The 11,751-nt window shown below is 51.8% G+C and overlaps 5 protein-coding genes across 5 annotated transcripts; 2 read left to right on the forward strand and 3 right to left on the reverse strand.

Annotated features, from left to right (window-relative positions):
- Positions 1 to 40: 40 nt before the first annotated feature.
- CKM354_000083200 (uncharacterized protein) lies at positions 41 to 1,417 on the reverse strand (the record flags this gene model as incomplete). The annotated part of the gene is made up of 1 exon (XM_044795937.1): positions 41 to 1,417. The coding sequence occupies one exon, from the start codon at positions 1,415 to 1,417 to the stop codon at positions 41 to 43; it is 1,377 nt and encodes a 458-aa protein (XP_044651872.1).
- A 1,293-nt stretch (positions 1,418 to 2,710) lies between these two features.
- Positions 2,711 to 4,356, forward strand: CKM354_000083300 (uncharacterized protein; the record flags this gene model as incomplete). Its single annotated transcript, XM_044795938.1, has 3 exons — positions 2,711 to 2,859; positions 2,909 to 3,788; positions 3,841 to 4,356. The coding sequence occupies 3 exons, from the start codon at positions 2,711 to 2,713 to the stop codon at positions 4,354 to 4,356; spliced, it is 1,545 nt and encodes a 514-aa protein (XP_044651873.1).
- A 42-nt stretch (positions 4,357 to 4,398) lies between these two features.
- CKM354_000083400 (uncharacterized protein) lies at positions 4,399 to 6,246 on the reverse strand (the record flags this gene model as incomplete). The annotated part of the gene is made up of 5 exons (XM_044795939.1): positions 4,399 to 4,512; positions 4,561 to 4,901; positions 4,955 to 5,831; positions 5,891 to 6,029; positions 6,086 to 6,246. 5 exons carry the CDS (start codon positions 6,244 to 6,246, stop codon positions 4,399 to 4,401), a joined length of 1,632 nt encoding a protein of 543 aa, XP_044651874.1.
- Positions 6,247 to 7,179: 933 nt separating this feature from the next.
- On the reverse strand, positions 7,180 to 9,627 carry CKM354_000083500 (uncharacterized protein; the record flags this gene model as incomplete). Its single annotated transcript, XM_044795940.1, has 1 exon — positions 7,180 to 9,627. One exon carries the CDS (start codon positions 9,625 to 9,627, stop codon positions 7,180 to 7,182), a length of 2,448 nt encoding a protein of 815 aa, XP_044651875.1.
- An 888-nt stretch (positions 9,628 to 10,515) lies between these two features.
- On the forward strand, positions 10,516 to 11,572 carry CKM354_000083600 (transporter YIP1; the record flags this gene model as incomplete). The annotated part of the gene is made up of 3 exons (XM_044795941.1): positions 10,516 to 10,842; positions 10,909 to 11,019; positions 11,081 to 11,572. 3 exons carry the CDS (start codon positions 10,516 to 10,518, stop codon positions 11,570 to 11,572), a joined length of 930 nt encoding a protein of 309 aa, XP_044651876.1.
- Between the last annotated feature and the right edge of the window lie 179 nt (positions 11,573 to 11,751).

An 11,751-nucleotide genomic window follows, 5' to 3' on the forward strand; every position in this document is an offset into this window, starting at 1 on the left:
CATTTGGGGTCTGATCCTCTCTCCTATCATTGTCAGCAGTTCACAAGCCCATGTCGTGATCATGAGTAGCGTCCACAGCGGGCATCTCAATAGCAAGCTTATCAAGCCCACAGCCCAATTCATCGACACTCATCCACACTGCAGGGTTGTAGACTTGCCGAGTGTCATGCGAATGTAAGCCGACATGCTGAGGTCCGACTTTGTCACAGCGACAGTGCACCAGGAAATTGACAGCACGATGGCACCATTTCTGCACAAACTCAACATAGCCGGGACGTAAGAAGGCTTGTCCAAGTGTTTTGCCGCCAGAGACGGGTGTTTCCCAGATTTGCTGTTGAAGGACACTGGCGAGGTTTGAGGGCGAAGTGCTCAAGGCAGATACTTGTTCGCTGCAAAGTGCTCGCAGGCGTCGCATGACTTCTGTAGTCTCCTCAGTAGCTGCCATCGACATCTCTGTCGGCAGAATGAGAGATGGAGGGCTAAGCGACGCCAGAGCGAGCTCGATAGCTGCGCACAGAGCCTTTGGATAGACAGGAAAGACATCCGAGCCTGCCGGCCTGCTATTGAGCGTCGACCATTGAGAGTTCAGCTCCAGAAAGTCTACTCTGCGGTTAGTGTTCTGGTCACAAGCCTTGACCTCGTCCTTTTCTATGTTGGTAAGCAGCGGCGTATCGCATATAGGACAACACAGGGCGAGGATGTCTTCGAGACCTGTCTTCTCGAAACCCTCCCACGTGCACAATATCCAGTGTTGACAGCGAAGCCCGACTGCGTACAGCATCGATGGTGGGTAGCCATGATCGTCAATGAACTTGTTGAGCAAGTACTGATGAGCAGTTCGGGAAGGACTTGTGTCCCAATCGTACTGCTCGATTCCTGCTTCGACATGATCGGCATCAGTAACCGTCAACATCTGTTCTTGGGCATGATAGCACGCCATATCCGACCTGCGTTCGGTCAGATGAAGAAATGTCGCAATCCAGGGCACATTCCTGTATTGAGGCTCCTCGAGTTCCAAGACTTCCGCAAATGCCAGTGTCCATTCTTGTGTATTGACAATGACTCCGTCTTGCATCGTGACAAGCCGAAAGCCGTGTTTCCAGTACGAGTCATCAAGTGCCAATTTACCTTCTACATGCTGCAGCTCGGATTCTCCGGGAATGTAGCATAGCACATTGATAGCATCGAATAATGGTCCAAGATTCGGGAATTCGGAAAGGACTTGTTCCTGCGGACTCGAAGAGAGCACAACGTGGAAGCCGGTCCCGAATGAATGCAGAAGAGCTCTGTCCTTTGGTGGTCGAGCTCTGTACTCTGAAAATGCTGGTTCAGGCAGGATGGGCAAGCTTCCATCGTTGCAAAGCAGCTCGCAGGCGGGCGACCGGAGGTGCAGGATGTGGGCGAAAGTAGCGGCCATTTTTCTTTTCAGTTTGTCGCATGTGTCCACTTGTGATCTCGAGTCGCGTATGGCAGGTCGGTATGGGGTTCGTGATTAAGATAGCTGAGAACGAGTCCAGTGAGTGGAGGATGTTTGCGTGAAGATCGATCCTATCTGCCAGTGACTTGCTTCCAAGGGCTATCACGCACAGAAGGTGAACGGTGAACAGATCATGTTACGGAACACGTGGTAGAGCATGAGAAAGCTGAATCTTTTAGCAAAATAATCTTCGAGGTCCATCGTGTACAGTGTGGAATGGCTCCGGATGACAACGCGATCAGATACGGCATGCATGTAGGTCGTGGGATAGTCGCATCTTACGATCATATATGAAAATGTCGGAATCTTCCATTGCGTAACGGACCGCTCATGTTCCACATGGCGACGCAGGTTGATGTAAGTGTCGAACTGGGGTTTCGATTTTGCGCGAGAACAGTGATGCCACGAAGGTTGTTCAGGTCCACGGGTCGTTGAGTAGCAGATGGTGGATCGGAAGTCGGAACAAAGAGAACAGCGCTCCGAGCCGTCTTTTTGCCAAGCCCGGCGTCCTCGCTTTATCAACTCCACTTTCCGAAACCATCACCTCCGCCGACGTCCTGATGCCACATGAGCACCGTCCGGGCCTAGCAGCACAGGAGTCGAGACGTCGCATCACTTCCCACCGCTTGCACACCCTTTGGGAATATTTGACATTCTTCGAGGGACATCGATACACGTCTGAAGCCCACATATGGACCAGAGTGTCCGCTATTTCACAGAGCCATGTGACAGCAGTGACAGCCTGAATAGGCTATGGAGACAATGGTAGGCGGTCCGCTCGAGCCAGAGCTTGCTTGGACTCGTACCATAGGTCACCTCTCGAGCCTCCAGAAACGTAGATGGCACACGTGAACTCGGCCTTCGACAGCTCGGCCTTCAACAGCTCACCACAAGCGAACACAGACGACCACCCCAGTCAGTGCTGCAAAAGATCCACTTAGGACAGCGAGGCACAGCGTCGTATGACCGATATACATGCTCATGCACAATTGATAGTCGCTCCGCTGCGATGCCCAAAACAGAAGGTGGCATTTGTGCAGGTCTTGGCTTTGCTTGGAAGTCTTCACTGAGCCACTAAACGCCACTGTATTTGCTTGATTGACAAGACGACAAGACCTGTTCCAGGAAGGCACAAGACGCAATGGCGATAGACTGCTGTGGCCGTAGCGGGCGTATATATAGGTATGATCGCCCATCAAGGTGTAAGTCTATATTCCCGTTGCATCATTCATCATGAAGTTCTCTCTGCTCGCCAGCGCTTTTTCCACGGCACTGTTGGTTGGTGCTCAAGAGGATGAGGCTAGGAAAGGAAGTTCAAAATGGGAGTCGGCAGCGTCACGGGTTTTGTCCAGGCAGCTGCAACGCTCAATCACCACAAATGGGTAAGCACACTTCAGCATTCAAGCGGCGGTGGCGCTCACACGAAAATAGCTTGATGGAAAACCTCCAAAAGCTGGATGACATCGCCAAGGCAAACGGTGGCAACCGCGCGTTTGGACTTCCCGGCTACGATGCGTCAAGAGACTTTGTTCTCTCAAGAGTCGGCAAGTCTCGCTCCTGGAAATCGTGGACCCAGGACTTCCCAGCGCTGTACAACGATGTCGTTTCGATCACTTTCCGCGTCGGCGAGACAGAATACTACGTCTTTGGTCCAACATATTCTCCGTCCACGAGTCCAGAAGGTCTCACTGCGCCCCTGGTTCTTGGTCCAAATGGCACGACTGCGTGCACTGCAGACGGCTACAGCGGACTGGATGTGACAGACAAAATGGTGCTTGTCCAGAGGGGGACTTGTCCAGATGGCTCTACCATCGCGGGTCGAATCCGTGCTGCTGTGGCAGCTGGAGCAAGTAGTGTGATTTTGTACAACAACGTACCTACCAAAGTTACAGGCGGAACGCTTTCCCGACCAGATCCCGTTGGCTTCCGACCAAGCGGATTCATCAACCAGGACGATGGCGAGGCTCTCAAAGCACGTCTTGAAGCAGGAGAGGAGCTTGAAGGCTACCTGCAGCACACTCAAACCATCGAGGAGAGGATTACACAGAATGTGTTCGCGGAATCGAAGGGCGGCGATCCTCGAAATGTGATCATGATGGGTGCTCACTTGGACTCTGTCAAAGCTGGTGCTGGCATCAACGACGATGGAAGCGGCTCCTCTCTGCTGCTCGAGATTTTCGATGGTCTGCAGCGTGCTGGTTTCCGTAACAAGATTCGTCTGGCGTGGTGGGGAGCCGAGGAGAATGGATTGGTAGGAAGCAGATTCTACACTGCTGGAATCAACAACACCAAAGAAGCCGATAACCTTGTGGTAAGTTTGTTTCCGAGCGAGAAAATTGCTTCGTCGACTAATTTGGCGGCAGACATACCTCAACTTCGACATGGTCTCACGAGGCTACTACGGCGTCTTCGATGGCGACGGAAGCACTCACGGAACAGCTGGCGCACCTGGTTCGGATGTCATTGAGAAGCTATTTGTCGATCACCTCACAGCACAAGGCTTCAACGTGACTCCAGCAGTTTTCACTGGTGGCAGCGACTACGCGAGCTTCATGTCCACATTAAACAAGCCAGTTGGCGGTCTGCACACCGGCACTGGAGTGGACCAGGACGCTTGCTACCACCAAGAGTGTGACGTTTACGACAACGCAAACCCAGCACAATTGACGACCAATGCTCGAGCAGCTGCGCATGTCCTGGCAACGCTTGCCATGGAGGGACACAAGATCATTCCAAAGGGACCAAAGAAGGCGACCAGAGATGTGCCCGCTCCTGTAATCATGGAGCGCGCGATGCTTGGTGCCATGGAAGATCACGAGCTGTTCGGCTTCCCAGAAGTCGAGGGCGAGAGACACACTGGATGCGGACATGATATCTAGTGCGGAGGCTCAATATTAAAATAGAAGAAATGCCATAACGACTTATGTGAGCCAATTGTAAGTCCAAGAGAATGCCGTCTTCTTCGGTGACGTCCGAACGATCTCGTGCTCTTTGAGACGCCCCGAGAAGAGATCAATCGTGTGAGCACGAGCGAACTGAATTTTGTCAGCTGAATGCCGGCACACAACAGGCAGCAAACTCACCTTTGTCTTGTGCACCAGCTTCCAGACAATGATTGGCACAATGAAGATTGGAATCCCAATATAGGAGGCGAAGAAGTCGGCTGTGGACCAATTTCCCTTCAAGAAAACTGAGAACCCGCAGACGAGCGTGATGATGGTGGAGCCAACAAAGCCGAACCAAGCGGTGAATGGTTGGAAAGGCGACTTCCAAGGCAAGCTCTCACGCTGTACGTTTTGTGCTTTCATGGCCGCGTGGAATCGAATGTAAGCGAAGCAAAGAGTTGCCCACGCGATCAGGCCGGCAACTGTACTCAAGTTTCTAAGCCACGTAAAGGCTTGCGATGCTCCGCCTGAGCCAAGACCTACGGGGCGAGATGGTTAGTTGTGAGGACTGCAGCTGCTTAAGACAACTTACTCAAGTATGCAAGTGGGCCAAACAGCCATGCAGCGATGACTGCGTAGTATGGCACGCCGTCCTTGTTGGTCCTGCCAAAGATCTGGGGTAGTTGACGGTCTGTAGTCATTGCAACGATCATGCGCGAGCCGACCCAGCAGTAGGAGTTACCGGCCGACCAAGCGGAGATCAAGATACACGCGTTCACGATCGAAGGTAAAGCAACGATTCCAGCTTCTTTGATCGCTATCACCCACGGCGACGAAGCTGCATTGCCAGTGTCGGAGACCAGATCAGGATTGCGAGGATCAACAGTCATGCCAATCAAAAGAGCGCCCAGAATGTAGAAGAAGCCAATGCGATATGTGACCAGGCCAGCCGCTCGCGGAATAGCTCGGTGAGGGTCAATAGACTCAGCCGCGGTGATAACCACTGTCTCCACTCCGATGAAGGAGAATGATGCATTGACGAACGAGGAAAGCAAGCCCAGAAAAGCGCCAGTAGAGCCAGTGATCCCGTTGTAGTCAACCCATGGGCCTGGGTCGTTCCAGTATCGAAATCCTATCGCTCCGCCATTTGGTCCTCCGCCTGCGGTGATGACAATCGATACAAAGATCAAGCCCACGAAGCAAAGCACTTTGATCGTACCTGCAACCACTTCTGTTTCGCCAAAGACCCGGACACTGAATAAGTTGATGATTAAGATGAGGACCAGAGAGACAGTGATCACCACGGCCTGGGAGAGATCGGTCCAGTAGCTGACAATGATGGCCGATGCGGAAGCTTCTGCTGCAACGGAGATCGTGTAGCAGTAACCATAAGAGATAGCAAGACTGAATCCAACACTAGGATCGATGAAGCGTGTCGCCCAATGTGGGAAAGATCCAGCTGTGGGGAACTACCGGCAATCAGTATTGCGTGCCTGTTCCGAGCAGATGGAAAGAAACATTTACTTACAACTGTAGCCAATTCTGCAATACTCTGCATCACACACCAAAGGACAGCTCCAACGATGATATATGCCAGAAGCAAACCAGCCGGTCCAGATGTCGCATAAGCACTGCCAGTTCCAACGAAGAGCCCAGTACCGATTCCACTATCTGACGTCTCAGCAAAAGAAATGTGGAGAATGCAATCGAGAGATCTCATCACCTGCAGAAACCAATCATGGTAACTTGATAATTCCGCAGTCGTCGCTGCGTAGCTCCCCGGCCGCCAACATTAAGCTCTTCGGTCGATCCATATTCGTCGCTATGGGAGGAATAGCTCTTGGCAACATGCACATCTTCGACATCCTGGTGATGTGAATGCATGGCGAAAAAAGAAATCCAGAAATCACTGTCAAGTCATGAAGCAATATGTCGAACAAACCCGCATTCATTATATGCCTTTCGGCTTTTCTCGTTATAAATGGCTCAGCGAAAATATCTGCGATGTCGCCATCGCCCATCGGTGAAATCACGGCGTTTGACGGCGGGGGCCGTCTTTTTGAGAAGCAGCCATCTGCACTTTGTCATCCTGTAGCACTTGCCACAGTCAGCCTTTGATGGCCAGATCATCAAAGATCAACATCCAGCTGACTATGACCGCAACGATCTCCGAAGCACGAGATCGAAGTATCTGGGCTCGCCATGTGTACAGCAAAGGTTATTTTCCACTGCCAAGGATTAGTGATCCAGAAGTCTAGTCCCACGCGCCCTTGCTGTCTCATAGCACACCACTGCTCCTGAATCTCCATGAACGGAGACTTGAACACTTGTTCGCCATAATGAGATGAGATTGGAGGCAGTCATGCACCACAGAGACCAGTCGCGTGGCGCTCCTACCGCTATCTGAAGGTGCGCAGAAACGCCTACGAGCACGACCGTGCTTTCCATGAATGAGTGCCTGCTCGACCAGTAGTAAGTGATGGCCAGAGGCAACGGGATTCTACTCAAAGTACATGTGTGAACTTTATGCTAGGCCTGAGAGAGTTCAGCGTAGAATGTTGCACCTTGACTAGATCTGCGGCTGTCAATAGTTCAAGTACGTATAACTATGAATGTGCACGATGAAATAAACATTAGCAAACCTTTCCCCAGAGTGCCGTTTTCGACTTATCTCCCATATGAGCCCGCATGTGTAAGATTGGTGATTTTGTAGCTTCGTCCTCTGACGAGCGGCGTTGCACCTCTTGAAGAGCGTCCGGACGCTCGCCATATCGCCGTCAAAAACGGACATTGTCAGATTCGAATCTCACTCAAAGATCAACGCACTCGCTCAAAGCGAAGCCGACCAGCTGAAGAATAATCGTCTTCAAGTCGAAATGACACTCTGGCAACATCCTTCTCTTTTCGCAAACCATCAAACTCGCCACTGGAATTGTGCTGCAACGCAGAGATGAGGATCTCGGTCAGCGATCGGAATTCTCTTCTGTCTCTCAGACCGACATATACCTCGTACAAAACGACCAGGCATCCGCAGCCTGCAACAACAGCACCGAGCCACCCTGTACGAGACGTGATACCATATGCCCAGACCTGGATGCTACCATATTGCTTGATCGATAGTTTCTCCGGCTGTAACACATCACCTGGGCCAACCTCTATCGTTTTGAAATCGATAATGCTCAGCATCTGCATTACAGGTACGACCGTGGTCGCTTCCTCCCAGTCCATCATGCTGGGGTCATTGGTGGTATACCTACTCAAATTCTGAACGTTCAACTCGAAGTATCTCTGCAACCTGGCGGGCGCTGTTCTACTTATATCGAGCGTGAAGTTTCGACTAGTATTGACATTGGGAATTCGCTCCGCTCGACTGGAGTCTGCAGCCCAGGTTGCAAGCGTCCAATGGGGGTGGATCTCGACGGTCTGATAATCGGGTTTGTAATGTTTGCTGGGAGTTATCTGCGGTTGGAAATCGAGCTGCATCAAAGGGTTCGAGATCCAAGATGTGTCCAAGGCATAGTTTGCCACTCCCTGAATTGCCACAAAGTCGATGGCCAAGGTAACCGTGCTAGGGCGCCAATTGTAAGTACTGCCGAAGCTAGTGTCCCAAGTGATGTGTATTGTGTTTACGGAACGAGTGCGTCCCGCGAGCTGTGCATTCTTAGGGTTCATGTTGAACAGTGCATCCCAATTGCAAGCGACAGTAGTATCGGTATGTGGCTCTAAGCACCTCTGCTGAAAACCTGCTTCCGCCACATATGATGGAATTTTGTGGTCTAGGATGAATGCAGCATCTGAAACAAAATGATCGTAGCGAGTCCATGGGCCCCAGCTGTCATACGGCGTCATGTAACGCTGATCTATCCAGAGCCCAGCGCGCTTAGATCGCTCCAGCCTTACACACCTTGTGTAGGATGACGTGGTATTTTTACACTGTCCTCTACAGCCTGACGGATCTGATAGAGAATAGTTCTTATAGCACCGAACCTTTTTATCATCCTCCAGCTCAATGTCGTAAAATGGGGCATCGTCTGTGGTGTGATTTAGCCTGACCCAGGAACCGATCATTGCTCCGAGCGCCGGGCCGACACGGTGAATGATTGTTGAGACCGTATGATTGTAGGACGAGCGCGAGGCTAGTTTGATGTCGTTCTGTGGTACCTTTCCCATGGACATATCCTTGACGAACTGGAGGTCATCATTCAAGGCTGCGAGAACTTGGCGGTTCGGCACCCACAGGACTTCTTGGTAGGATGTGCTTGTGGCCGCCTCTGGCCCGGCTTGTATCGTAGGTATCATTGTTCTGTTGTATGTGAAAGATATGTTGTTTTGTGCTGAAGCTACTGGCGTGTTGCCTCCCTGCCTGGCAAAGACAGCCTCAAACCACGCATCCAAGCTGTTGGCCCATACTCCAGAGCAGACATAGAAACTGTCATTCATGGGCCGCCGTTCGACGCAACGTCGCCAATCAAGATTCCTTGATCGTATTGCATCAGTCATGGCGAATCCATGTGGTTCGGGTGATGCGCCTGCAGAGAAAGAGTCGTATTGTGCTGTAACTTCTGGCTGTGTATCAATCCACTGCAGCGATGGCAAAAGCAGCACAGCAACTGCAGGCCCCATTAGGTTACAAAGCACGCATAGCAGGCCAGTCAAGCACAGGTACGATACGAGTCGGTGGCGACCATTATGACGCCGACGAGCTGCAGACGTCGTCCACATAAGTTTATGGAAAAGACCGAGCGTATTCGCAAACTCAATGTGTCGCAACATATATCCAATTGGCAGGCCTTGTGGACTTTGCGCGAGTTGAATCGTTTTCAGGTACACCAGCCACGCTGCAATGAGGCAGAACCAGATTTCCGCGAGCTTAGCCGCAAGTTGAAGACCACCAAGCAGATTATGCGTGTCCCGATCGAATTTCACCAGGAGCGCTCTTGGAACTTTCAAGTCATTCGCCCAGACTTGTGGGAAACACGTGTTGAACGTGCACCATGCACTTGCTCCAAGAATGTGCTGCTTGAAGTTGACATAGAGCAGATAGCCAATGCCACCGACCCACAGCAATGCGAGCAATTGGAAAAAGACGGCCAAGAATTTGGAGATCGAACGTGGCTCTTCCGATCGAGCGTGATACTGCGGAGGCTCGGTGATGAGTCCAGCAGTCGAGCTCTGCAATATACTAGCGGACTGTGACTTGGCGCTCGATGCGCTTTGGTATGCTGGATCGATGGGAAAGAGCTCCACTTGGGGATATGAGGCCATGGTGCGTGTGATGAACGGTCCTAGTCTGGACTGGAGTCTTGTAATAACGAGCTGTCAATGTCGAAGGCAGATGAGCATTCGAAGCCAGAGACTTCTTAGAGGCAAGTCAGTAGACAAGAGGTGTCGCGCTGACACGATTGACCCTCGCTGCAACAAGAGAGGGATGGTTCAATGTGCACAGATTGGGTGAGAGTCTCTCCTAGCACAGGCACGATAATAGTCAGTTGCGACCGTACTGCGGTGCATGTCTCTTGCGATGCCTTGAGCGACTGCCATCCGGAGCTCGCGGCGAGGCTAGCAACGAACTGCGTCGTGCAGCATGGTTGGCTCATATCGTCTGTGATGGAAGGTCGTGCAGTCAAAGTCGAGCAAACAGTGCCGGAAAGATCTGAGCCTCTCAACTTGCGCGCTTCAGTGTGCCCCTACATCAACCTCCACGAGTCCATTCAAAGAGCGACGGAAGATGCAGGGGCAAAATGTGGCCCAGCCTGTAGTTGCATCGTGCAAAGCGTCCGAGGCCCTGTTTCTTCTGGTCGCCATCTGCAGCTTGCCGAAGCCTGAGAAACGTGGTCCTGCATGTAGACTTGTACGAGGCGCCTTGATACTGTGGTGTATCAAGCGAGGCGGGGTTCATTGAACTGCACTTGTGGTTGGGTTTGAGAGTGTCAGAGGAAGAGGTCGCGACGAGGAGAACGTGAAGCCAATGTCTCACATTTCGGACCCTGGCTGCCTCAGGCTACATAACCCACCCAACAACTTGAACAGACAACAGCTTGCTCCCACAGTATCGACCACCACAAACGTGTGCTACAATCAATCTGCAAAGTAACCGACTTGTACCTCCCCACGTACCTCCGAACACTGAACCCGCCAAAAGCTACTGCCAAAATGGCCAACTACGGCTACCAACCCCCACCCACATCCCAAAACCTCAACTTCTACCAATCTAGCTACAGCAATCAGCCCCCCGTTTCAGGACAGTCTACACCATTCCAGGCTTATGGAGCCTCAGGAGCGCAACCATCGGGCTATGGAGCTTCACCTAATTATGGCTTTGGCGCCTTCCCTGCTCAGCCAGGCGCAAGTGGACAAATGGGCACAGGACAAGGAGGGCTGAGGACAGGATGGTTAGCAGCTTTTGGAACAGAAGGGTATGATGGGGAGCCGCCGTTATTGGAAGAGTTGGGAGTGAATTTTGGGCATATACAAATGAAGGTGAGACAATGGAGTCTACGAGTAAAAAGATGATGGACATGATGAGCTGACGCGGATATGGCACAGACGCTCACAGTTCTAAACCCCATGGCGCGAATCGATCAACATATCATGGACGACGCAGATCTCGCAGGGCCGTTTCTCTTCTGCGCACTATTCGGGACATTCCTACTATTGGTACGTCAAACCAACAATCCCACGCACACCACAACCCAAACTAACCAACCACCCTCTCCAGTCCGGCAAACTCTGGTTCGGCTACGTCTGCGGCCTCGCAGCCCTAGGAGCCTTCAGCCTGCACTTCGTCTTCAGCATGATGTCCCCACCCCTCAGCTCCGACGAAGTCGCCGCAATTCAATCCCACAGCGCCGCGAGTAGTCAATACCACGGCTCCTCACACTTCTCCTCCACACTCACGCTCGGACGCTCAAGTTCCGTACTCGGGTACTGTCTCCTACCACTGGTATTCGCAAGTCTACTCGGTGTCGCACTACCACTTGATACTTTCCTCGGATACTGTCTCGTGAGCTTGGCAATTGCCTGGTGCACATATTCCAGCTCAGCCATGTTTTGTGTCGTTGGGAGGATGACGAACATGCGCGGCTTGGTAGCATATCCTTTGGCGTTATTCTACGTTGGATTCGGTATCATGGCAGTTTTCTCAAGCCGAGGGACAGGTAGAATGGACCAAATGACCAAAACAGGAGGAGCTGTGGGTGGAAAGTTGTAGATATTCGGGGCACGATTGTGGACAGGCAATCATTTTCATGACATTTTAGCGCGCTGATACCACGGCATAGCGGGACAAGTGGAAAAAAGAGAAAGCGATAGAGCTGGTTGAATTTTCGTTCTGAGCCTGTGCAACATTACTAGCTCTTTCCACTGTCGATTCAGTTGGATTCTGACTCA

The sequence above is a fragment of the Cercospora kikuchii genome (assembly GCF_019650295.1).
Source record: "Cercospora kikuchii DNA, contig_00001, whole genome shotgun sequence".
Lineage (NCBI taxonomy): Eukaryota > Fungi > Ascomycota > Dothideomycetes > Mycosphaerellales > Mycosphaerellaceae > Cercospora > Cercospora kikuchii.